We start from the raw sequence: 21,999 nt of genomic DNA, 5'->3' as shown, positions 1-21,999 counted from the left end.
TGTCACCCTGTACCCACCTCTGGTTTCAGAGACTTGCTGTGATTATGAGGTACCAAGGAAGAGCACAGATGGCTGAATACAAGCTTGTCTCACTTCAGTAAAATCTCCATGTTTCTATCATGAACTTGGTTTTTAGAAGTATTAAAATGTTTTCATATGCCTTTTCTACTGTATTCAGCAATTGCTGCTTTCCTTTTAAAATTTTTGAATTCTTGCTACATAGATTTTCAAGATGTGGAATAAAGAACTCTATGTGAGAGAACAGCAGGATGCATATGAATTTTTTACTAGTCTCATTGATCAGATGGATGAATATCTCAAGGTAATAAAAGGTCTCCCTTTAACTCCCTCAGACTCTAATTACAGTATAAGAACAATGCTTCAGGGTTTGTGATTACTGTGAAACTAAGAAATCAGAAATTAGTAATCTGACATAGCTATAATTTATTTCTTTTGGGTTTATACATTAAAATTTATACACATCACTGGAATTACATATTTCTTCTCGATTCATCTAACACTCAATTAAATCTTAACCAGACTACAGGGTAATAACCACTTGCACCTGCATATCTTACTGAGTATCCCTTGAAGCTTTAGAGGATGCTGTAACCCCAGTGAGTTGATGTCCCAGCTTCAGGCAGTCTTGGAATTTGTCAAGTTCTCTGGACAAAGGGACTGGGCCAAAAAGTTATCTATGATGTTTAAACCCAAAGCTTTCTGCTTTTTCCCGTAAAACATGTGACAGATTTCCCAAATTGTATTTTTCTTCTAAGACTGCCTGCTACCACTGCCAGCATTGGCCTCTCATCAGTAGGCACAATTTATCCATAAAATAACTTATGATCACAAGAAGATTGTAGAGTTGCTCTAACTGTGTCCTTTTGGCTTAGGAAGGATTCAGACTCTTCATGGAGAATGCCCTCCCTATCATCAACTCTGACTGAACTGTCTTTCCTCCTCCTCTGCTGATTGCATTATTCTAACATTAGTCTGATACAAAATGACTCCTTTATTTGGGTGGTTAAATTGAAATCTGTATTTCAGCTTGGGTTTAAATAAAATTCTTTATGAACCAACTTATCAGTACCAGGGAAATAATTAAAATTTTGACTTTTTATCCCAACAGAAAATGGGGAGAGACCAAATTTTTAAGAATACATTTCAGGGCATCTATTCTGATCAGAAGATCTGTAAAGACTGTCCTCACAGGTTAGTGAAGATGGATGGCACTGACACAAAACATGATCATCAGGATTAGGGGTGTAGCTCAAAGACAGAGTACTTATCCAGCATGTGCAAGGGCCTAGGTTCCCTCCCTAGTGTCACCTAAAAAATAAAATCATTTTTAAATGCTTTTCCTAGTATTTTTGAATTTGGCATTTGTTGACTTATAAATATATCTTTCAGTGGATCTATAAACGTTTAATGAATTATATTTCTTTGGTTTCCATTTCCAAAATTTCTTCATGCCCTTAAGAAAATATTTGTTAAAATTCATAATTTGAAGCAACTCTATATTGTCAAAAATTGGTGTTTTTATTTGGTAGTGTACTTTTAAAATGGTAAATTGTGTTATGAATATAGCTCTGTGTTCAAGCTCAAGTGTCATGGTAATATGAGTTTTAAATTCATGGGTTTTTTTGTCATTTCCTAATCAGATATGAACGTGAGGAAGCTTTCATGGCTCTCAATCTGGGAGTTACTTCTTGTCAGAGTTTGGAAATTTCTTTGGACCAGTTCGTTAGAGGAGAAGTTCTAGAAGGAAGTAATGCATACTACTGTGAAAAGTGTAAAGAAAAGGTATACTATATTTGTCCTAAGAATAATTTGTTATGTATGTGCTGTGTCTTTATAAAATCAGTATTAAACTTCTGCTCTGCTTCCATTAGATTGTGTCATTACTTTTACATTAATTAATTTGCTGTTTTATTTTCTCCATGCAGATAATTTCTTTTCTTTTCTTTAGAGAATAACAGTGAAAAGGACCTGTATTAAGTCTCTACCTAGTGTTTTGGTCATTCACCTGATGAGATTTGGATTTGACTGGGAGAGTGGACGCTCCATAAAATATGATGAGCAAATAAGGGTAACTCTTTTACTTCCTGAAATTTCTCACAACCGTGACCTTGCTGCCTCCTTTACTTTTTTCTTTCTTAGTTCAAATTCTGTCTTCCCTTTGAAAGATTATAGTCTCAGTATCATGAGAAGGCCACAGCCCTTGTGTGAGAACATGCTGTTAGAAGAACAGGCACATGTACAAACAGTGACCCTCATTTCTGGAAGGCATTTTTAGAAGTGAAATGCTTTCTGTAATGCACAAACCAGAGGCTACTCATATTGCCCAGACTTAGGCTGAGATGTTGTACTTGAACTGAAGAGGTGGTTAGTCTTTACATAACTTGGGAAAATACAGGTTCTTACTTTATCTGACTTGGGAACTGCTATGTATGTTCCTGGCCAATACTAATGGTCTCTTTTTGCTTTTATATAGTTTCCTTGGATGCTAAACATGGAGCCTTACACAGTTTCAGGAATGGCTCGCCAGGATTCATCTTCTGAAGTTGGTGAAAATGGGCGAAGTTTGGATCAGGGAGGTGGAGGATCCCCTCGGAAAAAAGTTGCTCTCACAGAGAACTATGAACTTGTTGGTGTCATTGTACACAGTGGGCAGGCACATGCAGGCCACTACTATTCCTTCATTAAGGATAGACGGTAAGGGCTTCTTGAGGTAGCCATTGCTCCCTCTGCCTCCACAGTGTTGCCTTCTGCTTTCTCTGCCCTAATTTGTCATCCATACTTACCACTAAAGTGCAAAGAACTTTGTGTTCTTCGGTCTTATTTCATTTTAAATATTTAAAGCTTAGAGGAAACTGTTTTTACCTCTTCATTTTGAAAAATTGTTTTAGAAACCAAAATTGCTATTGCTAACTTTTTTTTTAAAATATTTTCACTTTAATTATAGATAATACAATGTTATTAAATGCAGGGGTTAGAATGTTTGTTTTTTAACCTTATGTCTGGTATCTGGACCTTAGGGGGTGTGGAAAAGGAAAGTGGTATAAATTTAATGACACAGTTATAGAAGAATTTGACCTAAATGATGAGACCCTGGAGTATGAATGCTTTGGAGGAGAATATAGGCCAAAAGTTTATGATCAAAGTAAGTATTTATAATGGATATTTTTCCATACTTTTTTAAAAAAATTTAGTTTTCTATCTAATTGGAAACAGTATTCTTTATAAGGAAATAGTCTTTTTTTTTTTTTTTTCTTTCTGTAATTCTGCTCTTCTAGCTATAGATAACCCAAGCTGTTTATAAAAAACTTTTTTAAATAACGAGAGAAAGTCAGGAGGATAAAATGATAACAAAGAAAAACTAATAAAGAAAGAATTTGAACCTTAAAATTTGTTTCAGAATTTTAGAAAGTAGTTGCCTTCTAAATTTTTCAGATTTCCTTTTCATTTATATAGAGGTACTATAATTAAAGAAGACATTTCTTATTCTTCTAAAACCATATACATCGTGTAGAATGTAAAGCAGTGTTTCCCTCCACAGTCCCCATCCCCAGAGGGGGAAAGTGTGTCATAAAACACACTCAGATTTTATTTGTGAAAAATCTAGTTTTCAGAAATAGTTCCTGAAGCCTGATTTTTTAAATCTTTCAGGGGCTTTTCCAAATCTCTATACATATTAGATCCACTTTGTTACGTTTCATTGCCACTCCATGGTAATCACACATCTAATGCCGGCAGCCTTCAAGGGCTGCATTTCATATCATTCCCAAAATTGACCTAGATTGGCCATCTTTACTGAAATGGATAAGAGAAGGCAATTATGATCCCATCCTGTCACCGAAGGTGTTTCTAAATGTTGCTTGCCTTTTGCTTAAATTTAGTCTTCCCTGGAGTGTTAACCCTCTTCCCTTATTCCATTGCCATACATATCTCTTACTCCCTGCCCTGAGTTTCCCCTCCCCAGTGAATGACTATTCTAATACAAGAACTGAAGTATCCTGACTTGCATTCTAAACAGTACTCTACCAAAGCCCATTTTACTTATCCTTTGCATTTGACAAATTTAATGAGTAGTTACTTGTTGAATTTATGAGTTCTTTGCTTTAGATTTTCAAGACAAGGAAGATTTTATTTACAAAAATTCTTTCTTATTATCCTGTTATAAAATAGCAAATCCATATACTGATGTACGTCGAAGATACTGGAATGCCTATATGCTCTTCTACCAAAGAGTATCTGATCAAAACTCCCCAGTATTGCCAAAGAAAAGTCGAGTCAGTGTTGTAAGACAGGAAGCTGAGGATCTCTCTCTGTAAGTTTCTCTTTCATATGATTTACTGTGATTTCAGTAGGTGATACTGTGATCATTGATAATATTGTTTAAATTTTAAAGATAATTAGCTAAGCTAGAGAGAAATTTTTTTAAATCTTCTAAAAAATAATAAATTATCCTTTTTCTTTCTTATTGCTTCCTGGACTTTCTTTTTTCCCTAGCAGGAAGTTATTTTGTATTTATATTTATAATCATGCATATAAGTTATTTCAGAATCAATACTTTTTTTTTCTTTTTTTCTTTATTCTTTTTTATGGTGCTGGGAATAGAACCTGGGACTCCTGCATGCTAGGCAAGCACTCTACCACTGAATTAGAGCCCCAGTCCAAGATTTTTTTTTTTTCAATCAAGTCTAGTGCCCTGTTTATGAGTTGGGCAAGTTTTAATAACTACTAAAACTAGCCATTCCATCTTTCAGGTCAGCTCCATCTTCACCAGAGATTTCACCTCAGTCATCTCCACGGCCCCATAGGCCTAACAATGACCGCCTCTCCATTCTAACCAAGCTGGTTAAGAAAGGTGAGAAGAAAGGACTATTTGTGGAGAAAATGCCTGCTCGAATATACCAGGTAAGAATCATGTAAACAGTCTAAGGAGAAAATCCAGGTACGTGTTGTATTTATCTTGTAATGCAGAGAGCACTCCTGCTAGCTACCCTCGGGATTTGTTATTCCTTTCATTCCACCTCTTCTCCCCGCTTGCCTTGTGAGTCTTTTGTGCCAGGTGATAGAGGCTGTAGAGCTTGTGGCACAGTGGTAAGAACACAGTGTGAATACATCCTAAAGATTGTCCAGCACTATCCCTGAGTAGAGAAACACATTGATGAAATGAGTTTATTTTATCCGGTGAGAAAAACAAGTTGAGGCTTATAATGTTTGGGTGAGAATATTTGGGCAGTCATGACTGTTGTTGATTGAATACCTGTTCTAATTCTTAAAAGACTCTTGTAGTGTAGTAGGTTTTACTCCCATTTTTCCGATGGAAATACAGGCTCAGAAAAGGAGTCACAGAGCAAGGGTTTAAGTTCAGTATGTCCTCTTACCCAGTTGTGATTTCATATACTAAATATCCAAACGCTTGCTGGGCACAGTGGGACTACACCTGTAAATCTCAGCAGCTCAGGAGGCTGAGGCAGATGGATGATGAGTTCAAAGCCAGCCTCAGCAAAATAGCGAGGCCCTAAGCAACTCAGTTAAACCCTGTTTCTGAATAAAATACAAAAAAGGGGTAGAGATGTGGCTCAGTGTCCCTGAGTTTAATCCCCAGGACCAATGAATGAATGAATTCCCACTACCAATGAATGAATGAATGAATGAATGAATAACCAAAGGCTAAAGAGCCAGAACCAAAGAATTTAAGAAAACTATCAGTCTTTAATTAAGGTAGAAGTGAGCCATCTGACAAGTAGGAATGGAGTTCCTTGGTCTCGGGAAAGCTTTGTTTATAACTTCCTACCCAGAATTTGAGGGTAGAATTTATTTTGTCTTTCATATGGTGGTTTTCCTGAATTTTCCAAAAGGGTTTGGTAATGAATGATAGGAACACTCTTTACAGCATTTTATATTTGAAAGGAAGTTTTTTCTCGTTTTTTCAAAATGCAAAGCTGGAGAAAAGGGAATTGTAATTTATTTTGTACAAACCCTTTTACCTAAACATTTTACTAGAAATATCTTCCACATGTTGAATACTGTTTCTTAAAAGTTTTACTAATTTTTTTGCAGATGGTGAGAGATGAAAACCTCAAGTTTATGAAGAATAGAGATGTATACAGCAGTGATTACTTCAGTTTTGTGTTGTCTTTAGCCTCACTGAATGCTGTAAGTAGGTGTTTATATCATTACTAAAGAAATAAGAAAGGATTGCACTCTCAGTTGTTAGCATTGAGGTTAGGTGCACAAAGTTCTTCATGTAAATGTGTCACTTATTGGGTGATATTAAAATGAAGGTGATATTGGGGGTGTATAATGAAGATTGTAAGTAGGTGTTCACATACGGGATTTTTTTTAAGTATCCTTGTTTAGATTTTGTCAAGAATCTAAAAGTAGCTCTGAGGTTGTCATATCAGTGGCTACTGGACTTCGTAAAGATTGACTCTTCCTAATTTGTAATCATATATTGCCAGACTCGAAATTAACACAATTACTTCTTTTTCTTGAGTTATACCATTATTAAAATTTGCCAAAAAGGAAAAATATTCCAAGTCATTTGATTATAGACCATCTTGTGGTCTGAAGTCTATTTTGAGAGGACTTCATTAAAAAAAATGAGGAGGATCTCTTCTCTTAACCTTTTTTGAAATTTAAATGGAACATTTTCTACAATGAACTGGTTAGATTTTTCTTATTTAACTTTATCATGTATGTCATAGTTCAGTTCATAATAATGTGTAATCATCTGTAAAATAGCCTTTCATTTTTCCCTTCTCTCTTAGACTAAATTAAAGCATCCATATTATCCTTGCATGGCAAAGGTGAGCTTGCAGCTTGCTATTCAATTCCTTTTTCAAACTTACCTACGGACAAAGAAAAAACTCAGGTAAGAGTGGGATTTTGATAGTTTGTTGTGATAGAAGGCACTGGTTAATTCAAGTTGAATTCACGTATTCAACTTTTCAAAATTTTGTGATGGCAGCTAACATACTCAGCTGACTAGGTAGGGTCTCTATAAGAAATTTTTAGTCTAATGGGAAAGACAGATAAAAAATAAAAAAGAAATAACTGAAGCAAGGCATAAATTAAGTATACCTCTGGAAATTGGGCAAAATCGTATCCAGAGATTAGTCTGTAAAGACATTGGTTAATGTTCTCAAGAGAATTTTGAAAGGCAAAAATAGAAATCATTCTAGACAGACAAAAGAACCCAAATAACAGACAAGACCTGGCTAAGGAACTGTGAATGTATAGTTCATTGTGTTTTACTAATATTTGAAAAGGGGCTTATTGAGCTGAGACTGAACATTTGGTTTGGCACCCAATTGTGTGCCAGAGTAGGGAACTGGGCTGTTCAGCTTGGGATGGAGGATGGTTTTTCAACGGGGCTGCATGTTCAGAGTGATGCCCGGGGAACTCTAGACGTCACTTGCATCTTACTCATCACTGGCTCTTTTCTCCAGCACCTGGAATGGTGTTCTAGGTAAGTAGTTCTTCTATGAATAAAGGAGTGAGGGATAAAGAGTTGAGCAGTGGTTTGCAGGATATACCTAGAATAAGGGGAGATTCCAAGTGAGGAGACCAGGTAAGAGTCAGAAGACCATTGAGTTCTCTGTCTTTCCCCTTTCGCTAGCACGGTGAACTTATCCTTATCCAAGGATAGGAAAAGTATGGAGAAAGATTTTTCAGTTCAACTTTTGAGAAGAAAACAAATATAATAGCAACTTCATTTCTATTTGTAACAACAATCTGTATATTGATTGATCTCAGTGCTTATTTTTGATTGAAAAAGAAGAAAGAACATACTCCTTTCTTTTAATGCCTACATAGGATCACTTAGGGAAATGTACTTCATTACTTATATTTGTGAAATTTTTCATGGCATCTATATGTGGCACCGAATTTCTGCTTTATTTATATTTACTGTTTGGGGATATTGGGGAACTCAGGAGAATTCTGAGGCCATTCGTAATATAGTCATGTCATCTTTTTAGTCTTTTGTTTTTTTGGTTTTGCTTTTGTTTTTTTGGTACTGGAGATTGAACCCAGGTGCACTTAACCACTAAGCCACATCCCCAGCCCTTTTTATTTTTTATTTTGAGACAGGGTCTTCCTAAGTTACTGAGGCTGGCTTTGAATTCATGATCCACCTGGCTTCAGCCCAAATATTTTTACTTTAAAAAGTAGGACATTGATGTCTGTAACAATAAAGTATAAAAACGTCAATTTAAGCTATTCCGAAAGTGGACATTTTTTCAATGAAAATTAGTTATGCCAAGTAGTGCTATATGTCTGGTCTTTTTTGCAGTTGAACTTGCTTGATGAAGATACAGAAGAGAAAAATTAAAGTCTGAGATTTAAGTATCTTCACTTGTTTCTGTCCATAGAGGAGTGGAGGTGTCAAACCACTGGCTCCTGGGATATATTGAGCTGTGTTAGTGGGTAGTCACTGAATATTTAACTTACCCTTCCTTCCTTCCTACCCTTGGTAGGTAGGTAGGTGGGTTGGAGTAATATTCTTTGGAGTTATCTGCTGGGACCTAATATTGCTCCTTCCTTTTTTTAAAGGGTTGACACTGAAGAATGGATTGCTACTATTGAAGCATTACTTTCAAAAAGTTTTGATGCTTGTCAGTGGCTTGTTGAATATTTTATTAGTTCTGAAGGACGAGAATTGATAAAGTAAGTGTCAGGCTCTTTTAATTTAAAGAAATTCATGTCTCTGATTAAAAAGTGAAGTTTCCTGTAACCTTTTGTATTCCAACTCAAAATTATTTTGTTTGGAGACCATTTTAAATTCTCTTTACTGAAGCAGTGAGGAAATTATTCATCTCCGTTGAGCTACACTCAGGCAAGTGTTCAGTGATTGCAAGGAGAGAGTGAGGTAGATGGCCCACCATGTGCTCTCAGGGAAGTAGGTCCCAAACCCTGCTGTGGCAACAGGGGAAGAGTGCAAGGGTCCCCAGGGACTCACAGTCTGGTGGCAAGTAAATAGATATTCAGTCTGAGATTACTACACAGTCCAGTTATTGTCCAACAGGGTTTGGATTATGCCTAAAAAGTTATTTCTAAGAATTTTACCCATAGTATATTACCTATAATAGTACATTTGCCTTGTGCCTATGATTTTAAAAAGAAATCATTTGCCTTCTATAATAAAAATACTTGTTCCACCACTCAGGTCAGCTTCTCTATCTTTTCCATCAGCTATCTTAATTTTGGGTAATTCAGCATTCATATGGGAGCCAGATAGCACCTTCACTGTTGGTGGGATAATGTCCTGTCTTCTTTACCCCCAGTGGACTCTTCCCTCTGCATCAGATATCAGTTAGCTCATTCTACTTCTAGCAAGTGACCTAGTTTAAGAAGGAAGAGATTAACAAATGAGCACTAGTGGCAAGTTCCACACACCTGCTAGAGTCTATTCTTATCCTCTGTTTTCCTCCTGCTATAGAAGAAGCATCTCTTTTCTCAAAACAAATCTCTATATGCGCAGGTCTTTTCAAGGAAGTTGGCCATTTAATGATCAGCTTTCATTCTTACATCTTCTATCTTCTAGAATTTTTCCACTAGGTCACTTTATCATTATGTAGATATGCTCTGGTATGTCTTCATTTAACCAAACACACAATGAAGATTTTAGAAATGCATGTGCCTTCCCACTAGGCAATTGGTCTGATAAGTTAGAGACCTAATTAGAATGTTATGTTTTGTTTTGCAATATTAGGGATCAAACCCAGAGTCTTTGTTGTGCATGGTAGGCACTTGCTATAACACTGAGCTGCATCCCCATCCCTAAATGCACCTCTTAATCTCATATCCCCTTTATCTCCACGTCTGAGCTCCAGACATTCATTTACCTACTGGGTGTCTCTGTTTTTTGATATCTCTACTTCTCTTCCCTCTGAATTATTTTCATTCAGCAACAAAAGTATATTTTTTGAAATAATTGTATTATTTCTCTGCTTCAAAATTCTTCAGTAAATTTCCATTGCACTATAATAAAATCCAAAATCATTATGTATCCCACAAGGCCCTACTTGATCTAGTCTTTGACTTTCAAAGCTTGCCTTGTTCGCCTTTTCCTCTTTGCTGATCAAGATCTAGCCATCATGGCTTATTGATTCATTGAATGTGCTGAGTCCATTCCTGTGTCTCCTCCCTCCCTCCCTCTCTCTCTTACACACACACACAAACACACACCTACCTACAGACCCTTGCACCTGTCTTTGTTCTTTCTGAAACATTGCTCCCTCTCTTCTTTGCCTTCTCCTTCAGAACAACTAAAATAACAGAGTGGCTATCCCTGATCACCCAGTCTAAAGTAGGCTTTTGCTGTTAGTCTGCTCTCTCTGGTTTTGCCTGTCTCTTCCCCAGTAACCTTGGGCTTCTTGAAGGGAGAAGCCAAGTGTTATTTGGTTCCATTACTGTATGCAAAGAGCCTGGCATATAATAAGCCCTCAGATAATTATTTATATATGCATGTATTCATGTAGCTCATAGTGACCTCAGAATGCATCTTTGAAATGTTATATGCCTGTCTCTTAAGAATTTGCAATACAAATAATCTTTTACACATTTTTCCAGTTCATTTCCAAAATAGCTTCCTAATAGGACCCCTGAGCATTGTGTCAGGCATTAGAATGTCATAGAATGATGATCCATTTGGAAAGAACAGCAAATATTTTATTCATTCCTTTATATCAAGGCAGACTAGCTTTTGAATAACTCCTGAGATATTCCATCTTCCTTTGGTCGTATATGTTTTATTGTTTGTTTTTTGTTTTGTTTTTTGGTACTGGGAATTGAACTCAGGGACACTTAACCACTGAGTCATATTCCAGCCCTGTTTTGTATTTTATTTAGAGACAGGATCTCACTGAGTTGCTTAGGGCCCTGCTTTAGCTGAGGCTGGCTTTGAACTCGTGATCCTCCTGCCTCAGTCTCCCAAGCTTTTGGGTTTACAGATGCGTACCACCATGTCCAGCTATGTTAGTTCTTAATATTCCTGATAGTCAGAAATCCAGTGAATTATCTAGTTTTTCATTGTAAGGACTAATTACTTATCACTATCAATTGCTATGAGTTCATATGTCTAAAGAACTAAAATTTTTTTCCCTAAGTTACTTATTTTTTTAGAACCTTTAAGATATCTTATGTTGTTATTGTTACAATAAAAAAATAAATGCAAGGCTGGGGTTGTGGTCAAAGGTAGAGCGTGCACCTAGCATGCATGAGGCACTGGGTTCAATCCTCAGCACCACATAAAGTAAAATAAAGACATCATGTCCACCTATAACTAAAAAATAAATATATATTTTAAAAATAGAAATTAAAAAAAATAAATGCATACTATACAGGTTGAGTAGCCCTTATTCAGAACTGTTTTCAGAGTTTGTTATTATTGTTGTTAACATTTTCATAGACATAATAAAGTATCTTGAGGAGGGGACCCAATTCCAAACATGAGTTCATTTATGTTTTATATACCTTATACACATAGCCTGAAAATAATTTTGTGCATGAAGTAATTTTGTGATGTGGAATATTTGTGGTGTCATGCTGACCCTCAAAAGGTTTCAGATTTTGTAACAGTTCAGTAACTAAATATAAGGAAAGTTTTATCTTTTAGTTCAGCACCTCTGATGTCCTTTTTTTAGGTAATTTGTAAATGTAGTCATAATTGAAAAAAATAATAATAAAAGTTGCTTACAGACTGATCTAAAGAAACTAAGACTACTAACATGAAGGATGGTTTATATCTTCTAAGTTTTTTATTTTAGAAATTTTTAAACATACACAGAAATTGACAAAATAATGAATTCTCTCATGTATTCTTTTTTTTTTTTTTTTAAGAGAGAAAGAGAGAGAATTTTTTAATATTTATTTTTTAGTTTTCGGCAGACACAACATCTTTGTTTGTATGTGGTGCTGAGGATCGAACCCGGGCTGCACGCATGCCAGGCGAGCGCGCTACCGCTTGAGCCACATCCCCAGCTCCAACTCATGTATTCTTGAGTTGTCAACATAAATTTCAGTCATACCATTCACTGAGTTTTCAACACATATTCTCTCACGTAGAGTTTTTGAAAAAACACAAGCACTTTACCACACCAAACAGAATTAATAATTTCTTTGTATCATTTTACATTTTACCTTCTACATTCAGATATCTCCCACTTTCTCAAGAATATTATTTTATTTTACCATCAGGTTTGTGCAAGTCCAGATGCCCCTAGTGTCCACATGTTGCCTTTGGTTTATATCTTTTAAGACTTAATCTTCAATACTTCCTTGTGCCCACCACTCCTTTCTTTGTCTTGCCATTTATTTTGGGGGGAGATTGACATTTCTCTACAGGATGCCCCACATTCTGGATTCATTTGCATTCTCTTGGTGTCTCCATAGGAAGTATTCAGAGCTCCTTTTACCAGAGGAATTAGACCTGAATCTGCTCAAACTCCTAGAGCTAAATATTACCAGAGTATTTGTTATCTTTGAAGTATTTTTATAGTTGCCACTTAGAATCCTAGTGGATTTTGAATGTGCTTTGTTTCTCTGACACTATATAGTATTAGGAATTGAAGGAACGAGCAATAGTGGAGTGACCTCAGGAATTCCCACATGCCTGTGAGTATGTGCTGAGGCTTTCCAGAGACCCAAACTAGCACTTCCAAGTAATTGTGCTTATTGGCTGTTAGGCAGGAGACTTGTTGGACAGGTTGGGGTTGCAAAATTGTATTCTGTTTTTTACATCACATTTTTCTTTATTTGAGGATTTTCTTGTTGGAGTGCAGCGTGAGAGAAGTACGAGTTGCCGTGGCCACCATTCTGGAGAAAACCTTAGACAGTGCCTTGTTTTATCAGGATAAGGTCAGTCTCATCTCAGACATTTTATTTATACATTCTGTTTTTACCAAATGTTATCAATTGCACATAATAAGACAGAAAGCCTAGGATTGGAGTCTGGTCATTTTGTCATGTGAAGTGCACCTTCTGTGAACTGACTTCTGATACATGCCAGGGTAGAAGGCATTCTGTCCTTTTGTCATGTTCTAGAAACCAGGATAGGCTAGGGATTCAGGTCCACTTTGGTCTGCTTTAGGATTTTCTGTCTGGAACACCCCTCTTTAGAGACCCCTTAAGCATTTGTGTTAGACCTCTCTGAACCACTAAGCTGAGTCTAGATGCTAGTCTTGGCATTTTGAGCCACCTGTGACCTTTTCTCTTTCTCATAAACTACTTTTCTAATTTAAACCTGCAGTTGGCAACCAAACCAAGTAATGCCATTTATCCAAGGGCACTGACCAAAATAGTTCCTTCATGGATCTCTATTATTCCCTAAGCTTTGTTTGTGTCCCTTTTTTCTTCTTCCTAACCCTATTTTCTGTAGTATATTTTCTGATCCACAGTTCCACAAACACATGTGCTAAAACAAACTGTAGTGTTTATTCCTGTCCTCCGTCCCCAAAGATTTTTAAGTCTTGGGAAAATAAGTGGTATATATTATAAATCTGATTTTTCAATCTGTTATTAAGTCCTTTCAAATACAGCAGTTACTTCCCAAGTTTGCTGTTTCAAACAGCTGGCACTACATGGAAAACTTTGAAAAATGTTATTTTTAGAACAAATTGGCTCCTTAACAAGCATTGTCTGTAGGCAGTGTTTCTCAATGAAGTGAATAACAAATTCTAGGAATTGTTGCTTCAAATTCAGATGTAGGCTTTGCTTTGTAATCTTAAGTAAGTTCTTTAAGGAAGATGTTGATCCATATTCAGTGCCTAGCAACTCAGCACTTAGTTCCTTCAGCATTGCCTGACCCAGGGTATGCTGTTAGACCAGACAAGCGCAAGAGCCTTGCTCAGTCCAGATGAACAGGAAGTCAAATATGCCCTTCAGGAGGGTCCTGGAAGACTGTCCCTCAATTCCAGGAATCATTAGGAAGTTGAGGTTTACTCTAAGGCAGTGGTTTACCATCCACTTAAGTAACCAAACCATTATTCAAACAAACCATACCTGGATGTAGGATATCTAAAATAGGTTATTGATAGCTGCTTTGGGCAGTTTGAATGCCATTGCTCTCAGATACCCCCATGGAAGTTTTCTAAGATGCATCAAGAATCCTTAACACAAGGACCATCTCACTCTCCTTCTCCCGTGTACCAACCAACCCTAACGAAGGAAAAAGGTAGAATTAGTGCAGTCTCTGTGCACATGGGGTCAGGCTATGGCATCCCACCAGTCTCTAAGGGCAGGCAGCATGTAGAAAGGAAAGGCAAGGGAGGACAAAAGCATGGAAGCCATTTGCCTAAGTAAATTCTGTTTGATGCCTAGCTGATGTATTTTAATGTCTGTTTTTCCCCATAATGGAAATGATGCCTCTTGCCACCCACTTTATATTGGAAAGTACTTTGAAAATGAAGTGCTGTTTAAATGCTAAATTTCACTGTATTTATAATGGGTGTGACAGGATGGATGGGAATATTTCACCTTCAAATGATTAAACCAAAAAGAGTAGTTAGCCTGGTCTTAAAGTTCAAATCACAGATAAATTTCTAGGAACCTGTCCAGAAACAGTTGGGGTGGGAGGGAAAGAAGAAGCAATGTCATAACCAAAATAGTTTCTAAACAAATAAAATGTTTTTCAAAGCTTTCCATGAGGCGTCAGCGGGCTTTCAAGTAAGTTCCCAGTTGAGTTGGTATTGCCGTTGTCATCCTGTCAGGCTGTTCTCTCCATTTGCTCCATCGGCTTGGTTTCTAGCCCCTCTGCCTGTGTCTGTGTTTTTATTCTTTGCATCTGTGACTATGTGAAGAAGCAGCATATGGAGGGAGGGAATTGGAAGCATCTCTCCCCTGAATACTCCACCAAACCTTTTTAAGAGATGGAGGAATCGACTCTGGAGAAAATGTGACCGTTAGGTAGTAGAATCATGCCCTTCACTCTAAATCGAGGAAACAGAACTAGCTTTCCTTTAATTATTGCTAAGTAGCAGTCTTTCCCTGGAAGATAAAACTGATGATTCTGTTTTTGCTCTCCAAAGCATAAATCCATCTGAAACTGAGACTGGATTATATCGGTTTCCTTTTGTTCTTATGATGGTTTACTTCGAATTAATCCTGTTATACCTGTCTTACATTCTTTTTCTTTATGTAATTTCCTCTTTCCTCTAACCAGTTTAAAAGCCTTCATCAGTTACTGGAAGTACTGCTTGCTCTTTTGGATAAAGATGTCCCAGAAAATTGTAAAAACTGTGCTCAATACTTTTTCCTGTTCAACACTTTTGTACAAAAGGTAAGTGAATTTTTTTCTAATACAGCCAAGTTAAAATTGAAAGAAGTTTTATACATGGAAAAATTTAGACCAGACATTATACCTCCTATGTGATACAGTTTTATGAATGTTTCCTCTTCAAATTTTAAATTACTAGATTATTTTTTGCAAAATTGTGACTATCCAAGTAGTAGGTATAGTTAATCACTGATAGTGGTAGTCCTCATTGAAACTAGTAGTTACAAAAGCAGAGACTGGAATGATATTTACCCGGGGCTTGGGAGTGGGGTGGTTTTATGGTGGTGTTGCCACAAAATAATCGTAATGTGTAAGTTAGTCAACAATGTATATTTCAAAATAGAATATTTATATAAGTATGTGCAATTTTATTTGACAATTAAAATAAGTAAATAAAAATTTAAAGCTAATATTATTATTTAAAAAAAAAAAAAAAGAAACTAGTGGTTACTTGTATGTTCAGGGGCCACTATGAAACAATGTAAGGCTCAAGAGTTTTTTAAATTAGATTTTAACAAGTACTTGCTATATGTAAAATACATGGACCAGCCTGCATTGTGGCACATGTGCGTAATCCCAGCAGCTTTGAAGTCTGAGGCAAGAGGATTGCAAGTTTGAGGTCAGCCTGGGCAAGTTAGCAAAACCCTATCTCAAAATAAAGTTTGGAGCCAGGGATGTAGCTCTGTGGTAGAGCACCCCTAGTTTCCAATCCCTTATACCACACATACAAAAAAAAAAAAACTGACTTCTTTAAACTTCTCAATAAACTATATTATTTTAAAACAACTTTTTTGTTTGGGTAGGAGTATAATTTGTCATTCTCAATGTCTCAAACAGCAGGGTATCAGGGCGGGAGATCTTCTCCTAAGGCACTCAGCACTGCGGCACATGATCAGCTTCCTCCTTGGGGCCAATCGACAGAACAATCAGGTAATGTCTGCTTTCATATTCCCAATGGAATGGCCATGAGTTTCATTTTGTTTCTCTTTGGAGATGACCAGTATTTTTAATTTCATAAGAGTCTGGGTACTAGTACTGTGTAGACATTAAAAATCTTTGGAGGTCAGTGACTTACTTCATCATAGAGTTCCATCTGAAAATAGCTCATGGAAGTGACTTACTAGAATATCAGTCACAGTGTGTCATAGGAGAGAAAGTTGGATGCTGATAGAAAGAGGGCAGAGTTCAAGATACATCAAAGAATAGGTGGTTTTAGGTGTCCTTTCCTCCTTCTCTGGAGCTGTGAATATTTTTGTTGGTGGTTGAAATTCAGATGTGAAGTTGGGCTTGTAAACTGAATAACGTTACAGATACAATACTCTTAGTCAAAAGAAAAGAAAGTTATTTTATAATAGCTTTGGATATATCCAAAAATGACTTGCCTGTTTGAAATTTCTATATTGGTATGTCTTCCTATCCATTATATTTCTTTTGTTTGATAGAGTTAAAATATGTAAAATGTTAGCATACAGTGATGGTAAGTATAGCTTATGGAGTGCTTATTATTTATCAGACACAGTAGGCCACTTTGTGGTGGACACTTTATCACTGTTCAGTGAAATGGGTGATTTCTTCCCCATTCTCAGGCAAGAATTAAAGCACAGTGGTATTAAGTAGCTTGTTCGAGGTCACAAAGCTAATGTGTCAGCCAGGCAAGGATTGAGACCCAGCTCTGAGATTTCACGCCAGAGCCTTTCCACTGGGTGTCCTAAATTGCCTGGGCAGTTTTCCTTTCTTTGTTGAGGGGAAAGACTTACCACCCGGATGGCTCTCAGCTTTCTATCAGGTCACACTGGTATTCTTACTCTTTAGTAGTTAAAAGAAAAAAAAAAAGAAAGAAAGAAAGAAAAAGAAACATTGCTGGACATAGTGGCACATGCCTGCAATCCCAGCAACTTGCAGGATCCTGAGTTTAAAGCCGGCCTCAGCAACTTAGCAAGGCCCTAAACAACTCTGCGAGACCCTGTCTCTATGTAAAATATAAAAAAGAGGTGGGGATGTGGCTCAGTGGTTAAGAGACCCTGGGTTCAATCCCCACTATCAAAAAAATAAAATAAAACAAGTACTGACACGGTAGCATGCTCTGGGCATTTAGATGTTGGACTTTTACAATGTGCTTTTTTCATTTCAGGCTTTTCACAGGGATTCAGGGATTCCATTGATAGTGGTGATTTATGCAATTCACTGTAATTTGATTGCACATATAATGTGTACTATTTTACATTTATGGAACACACTAGTTCTGAAAATATTTTCATTTTTAATATTTCATTTGGTTCTCACAGCCACAAAGTAGACAGAACAGATAACATTATTTCTGCCATTATATGAAGAGATCAGACACTGTTATGGGTAATCCATGCTCTCTTACAGTACAGTTGAGTAGCTGAGGCAGGGCCAGGCCTATCTCCATCCAGCCTTTAGGTTTTCCCAATATCCTGAGGCACAGGAAAATTACCTGCATGTCCTGAATACTTAGAACCCAAATTATACACATGAATGGATTGGTTTTAGAATCTGAGTTAATGTGTCTGGGGAAACACTTAAGATAGCTTAAAGCTTGTGACTTCTTTGTGCATTGTCCTCTTCTACCCTAGCATTGAGGTATAATTGTGGCTAACATGAACCAGCAAGTCTTTCTCTTAACTATGTTTTTTCTACTCTGATGGCAGATACGCCGATGGAGTTCAGCACAAGCAAGAGAATTTGGGAATCTTCACAATACAATAGCATTGCTTGTCTTGCATTCAGATGTCTCTTCCCAGAGGAATGTTGGTGAGTTTTAATGTGTCTTTAATACATCAGGAACATGAAGAGATGCTGAATCTGTCTAACATGAAAAAACTGATGTTAGCAATTACATGAATATTACTTGTTTTTTAATGGGCTATTTAATATTTGAGGAAAACAGTCAGCTTTTCATAGCTATGACCAAAATGCCTGAAAAGAACAACTTACAAAAGAAAAAGGTTATTTTTGACTCATGATTTCAGAGGTTCAGTGACTCCATGGTTAGTCAACTCTGTCACTCTGGGTCCAAATGAGGCAGAGCATGGTGGAAGGGCTTGGTGAAGGAATGCTATCAACTCGTGGTAGCCTGGAAGCAGAGAGCGAGCAAGGAGCCAGGGACAAAAGATAAAGTATAAACACCAAGTGCGTGCCCCAGTGACCTCCAGACACACCCCACCTGCCTATAGTTACCACCCAATGCAGTAGTCCTTTGAAATTATTAATTTATCAAATGGGTTAATCCACCAGTTACATTATAGCTCTCATAATCCAGTCATTTCACCACTGAACATTCCTTCATTGTCTATCACATAAGTTTACTGGGAATACTGTACATCCAAATCATAACAAACACTTTAAATTTTTGTTTAATTCATGTTAAACCTCACCTTATTTTACTAGCTTGTCACACAAGGAAGTCACAAAATGACTCAGTCATTCCTTTGAGGGATAGGAGGAATTTGTATGTTTTTTTTTAAAGCACTCTAGGATTACAAGGTAATTCCTCACTATAATTTGAGCAACTGATATTTTGAGAAGAATAACCAAGGTACAATTTGGAGTCTCCTAGCTATGTGAACTTAATCAAGCCACCAGACCTTTCTGATCCTCAGTACAAAATAAAAATATTAAAAGCATAAAAAGTTAATAAGGATTAATGAGATAAAATGTTAAAGTACTTTGTAAAACAGAGTGAGGGGGCATCTCAGATATAAATTAGTAAAACATATTTGAATATAAGGTAGATGTGATAGTATTCCCTATTTTGTCACTCATCAGTAGCACAGACACAGACACAAGTTACGATTATCCCGTGTCCTAACCTTGATGTACCACAACTTTATACCATTCCTAGGCTGTGATGATAGTAACTGTAATAAGGCAACAGAGCAGCTAACTGTATTCAATGGTTTCTGTTGCCATTCTTTTACGTGGTACTTTATATTTATTGTTTAATACCCACGGCAAATCTATGAGAAGGGTATTATACCCTTATGTAAATGAGGAAACTAAGATGCAGAGATGTTTAGTAACTTCAAGAAGGTCTCACAGCTAGTATCAGCACTCAGGGTTGATGTAAGCCTCTAACTCCAGGAGTAGAGTTTTAATATCCTCTGGCCAGTGAGATGTAAAGACAGAAAATAAGATAAAAATCCCAGAGCGTCATTCTGGGAGAAAGCTGCTCACTTTCTCTAACAGGACATTGATAAAGTGGTAAGGTAGAGTTTGCTTCTTAAACCCTGGCTTATTCCCATCAAAAGACAAAGCTGCCTCGTTTCATGAGTTCAGACAGTTTTCCTTGGTTTTCTGGAAAAGAGATAGGCACCTACCATATGGTTGGGTCTACTTCAACATAGATTGGTCATTATATGAAGAAAGTTGTTTGAAGAACAAAAATGTCCTATGCAGTGTCTCTTTGGGAGCAGTTGCCAAGATTTTTTCATATACTATTTATATTTTCACCTCTTGGAAAGTCTTTCTTGGGAATCACTAGGAATGTACAACTGCAGCTGTGGCATGCTGGGAGGAAGTAGGTGACCATCTCCTCTTGTCCCATCATCAGCTCTCCCCTCTAGGCTGTGAGGGACCAGGCTGGAGGAAGCCAGCAATCGAGCATGTGAATATTGGGAGTCACATCACCCTGTGGGTGTCTATTTCATGGAATAACACCAAAGGTGTGTTTTGTGTTTTATTTTTGGTCCCTGAAGCTCCTGGCATATTTAAACAGAGGCCACCTATTAGCATCGCTCCCTCAAGCCCCCTGCTGCCTCTCCACAAGGAAGTAGAGGCCTTGCTGTTCCTGTCTGAAGGGAAACCCTACCTGCTGGAGGTGCGTGCTTGACCCTTTTCTCTGTATATTTATTATTTTCTCCTGTTTGAGAAAAAGTCCTTTTGTTGCTCAACTTTATGTTACTCTGATGAAGAGTAGGACTGTTGTGAGAAGAAGTGATGCTTTCCTATACAACTGTCAGAAATAAAATCAGGGTTGGGTGTAGTTCAGTGGGAGAACACTCTTCCTAGCATGTGCAAGGCCCTGGGTTCCATCCCCAGCACCACAAGAATAAGTAAAAATTAATAAAAGAGACTATTATTGGCCCTCTCTTCAACCAGGAATCAGGCCTAGGAGGAGGTAAATGACACTTCACCTGTTTAAAAGTTTACTTCATTATCAGTTTTGTTCCCACTCTTTTGTAGATCCGCGGTCCTAATATACTACAATTCAAAGCCATACTTGATTTGTTTGTTTTAGCATTGGGGGCTTTGCACACATCAGGCAAGCAGTCTACCACTGAACCACATCTCAGTTCCCATGTATTCTTGAACCTTGGAGTGTGGGAGTGGCTCCTCCCAGCCCTCTATTAGGCATACACTGTGGCCTATTCTCAGCCCAGGCCTCCCCTTACACCCAGAGCCACCCCTCCTGCAAACTTAGTCTTCCTTACATGATTTTCATGTATATGAATCCATGAACAGCATACCATATTGTCTTTTTAAAATTACATCAACAGTGCATCAGTGATTGTTTTAATCATTCAGAGGCATTCACCTTTGAAAATTAATGAAAAGTAACTCTCCTGGAAAAAAGCACACACTTGCACAGAATTGCATAAAATGCCAGATAGCCTCAGACACCCTGAAATCTGTCCATGGACCGCTAACAAGAAACCCTGATTTGAGACAATGTTGATGTTCTTAAGTCTGGGTATATTTTAGTTAAAGACAGAATGACAGCTCAACTGTTAAATTGAAGCATGAGAAGCCTCACTCCTCTCATGTCCTCCCACCAGGTCATGTTTGCCCTGCGAGAGCTGACAGGCTCCCTCCTGGCCCTCATGGAGATGGTGGTGTACTGCTGCTTCTGTAATGAGCACTTTTCCTTCATGATGCTGCATTTCATTAAGGTATAACCTGAGTTAACCCTGTTGATAGCCAGATAGAAAATGCTCCTCGGAAGTGTGGCATTAAAACAAAGTCGTTTCTTGCTTTCTGTATGTATAAATTTATTAAAATGCACAATGGAATCTGAGTTTTATTAGCCTGCCTTCTTTACCCAGTTATCTCAGCAGATTTTTCTACTTCATAAGCTGACTTTTCAGTATACTTTTTCAAAACAGTCTTAGCTCAAAGCATTCTCATGTAATGTATCAGCATTTTCTAGAAAGTAAAATAGGATATATACAATGAACTTTTCAGTCTATTTATTGACTTTAGATTCTCCCCTTTCCTTTTATTCTCTCTCTCCCTAATTTCACGGTAAATTATCATGGAGTGTTGAGCTGGAAAGAGGTCATTTATTTCAGTCCCCAGATTTAACATTTGGGGAAACTGAGACCCAGAGAGGGAAGTTGACTTGCCCAAGATGAGTCAGTGGTATAACTAGGGGTGGGATCCAGCATGTTGATTGCCACTCCCATATGCTCTCCACCGAAAAGTTACTAGAATGTTTATGCTTTCAAAAAAAACTCTTTCAGAACCAACTAGAAACTGCTCCACCCCATGAGCTAAAGAACACATTTCAACTGCTTCATGAGATATTGGTAAGTCAGATGTTCGGATTCACTTATATTTAGGTATTTATAAGTCAGAACACAATTATAAAGTTATTATTATTTTTTACTTATTTGGTCTGCATTATTTGAGTTCTTTTTATATCATAAAACTCTGCTTTCTGGGACCTCGCAATTAAGTGAGGGAACCAG

General features: G+C 37.3%; 1 protein-coding gene across 2 annotated transcripts in view; it reads left to right on the top strand.

The window, feature by feature from the left end:
- Positions 1-21,999, top strand: part of Usp24 (ubiquitin specific peptidase 24) — a 133,709-nt gene that overhangs the window by 100,063 nt on the left and 11,647 nt on the right. For both annotated transcript variants that reach the window (XM_071617878.1, XM_027944930.2), the window contains exons 45-62: positions 224-322; positions 1,130-1,212; positions 1,662-1,803; positions 1,970-2,089; positions 2,495-2,715; positions 3,039-3,163; positions 4,189-4,330; positions 4,770-4,920; positions 6,073-6,168; positions 6,783-6,886; positions 8,569-8,682; positions 12,777-12,873; positions 15,176-15,292; positions 16,127-16,219; positions 17,962-18,064; positions 20,008-20,129; positions 21,088-21,201; positions 21,772-21,837. In XM_071617878.1, coding sequence (XP_071473979.1) covers positions 224-322; positions 1,130-1,212; positions 1,662-1,803; positions 1,970-2,089; positions 2,495-2,715; positions 3,039-3,163; positions 4,189-4,330; positions 4,770-4,920; positions 6,073-6,168; positions 6,783-6,886; positions 8,569-8,682; positions 12,777-12,873; positions 15,176-15,292; positions 16,127-16,219; positions 17,962-18,064; positions 20,008-20,129; positions 21,088-21,201; positions 21,772-21,837 — 2,109 coding nt within the window. The remainder of the gene's footprint in view (positions 1-223; positions 323-1,129; positions 1,213-1,661; positions 1,804-1,969; positions 2,090-2,494; positions 2,716-3,038; positions 3,164-4,188; positions 4,331-4,769; positions 4,921-6,072; positions 6,169-6,782; positions 6,887-8,568; positions 8,683-12,776; positions 12,874-15,175; positions 15,293-16,126; positions 16,220-17,961; positions 18,065-20,007; positions 20,130-21,087; positions 21,202-21,771; positions 21,838-21,999) is intronic.

This window comes from Marmota flaviventris, chromosome 10, assembly GCF_047511675.1.
Source record: "Marmota flaviventris isolate mMarFla1 chromosome 10, mMarFla1.hap1, whole genome shotgun sequence".
Taxonomy (NCBI): Eukaryota; Metazoa; Chordata; class Mammalia; order Rodentia; family Sciuridae; genus Marmota; species Marmota flaviventris.
Note: the sequence above shows the minus strand (reverse complement) of the source record. Positions and strands in the feature narration are given on the sequence as shown.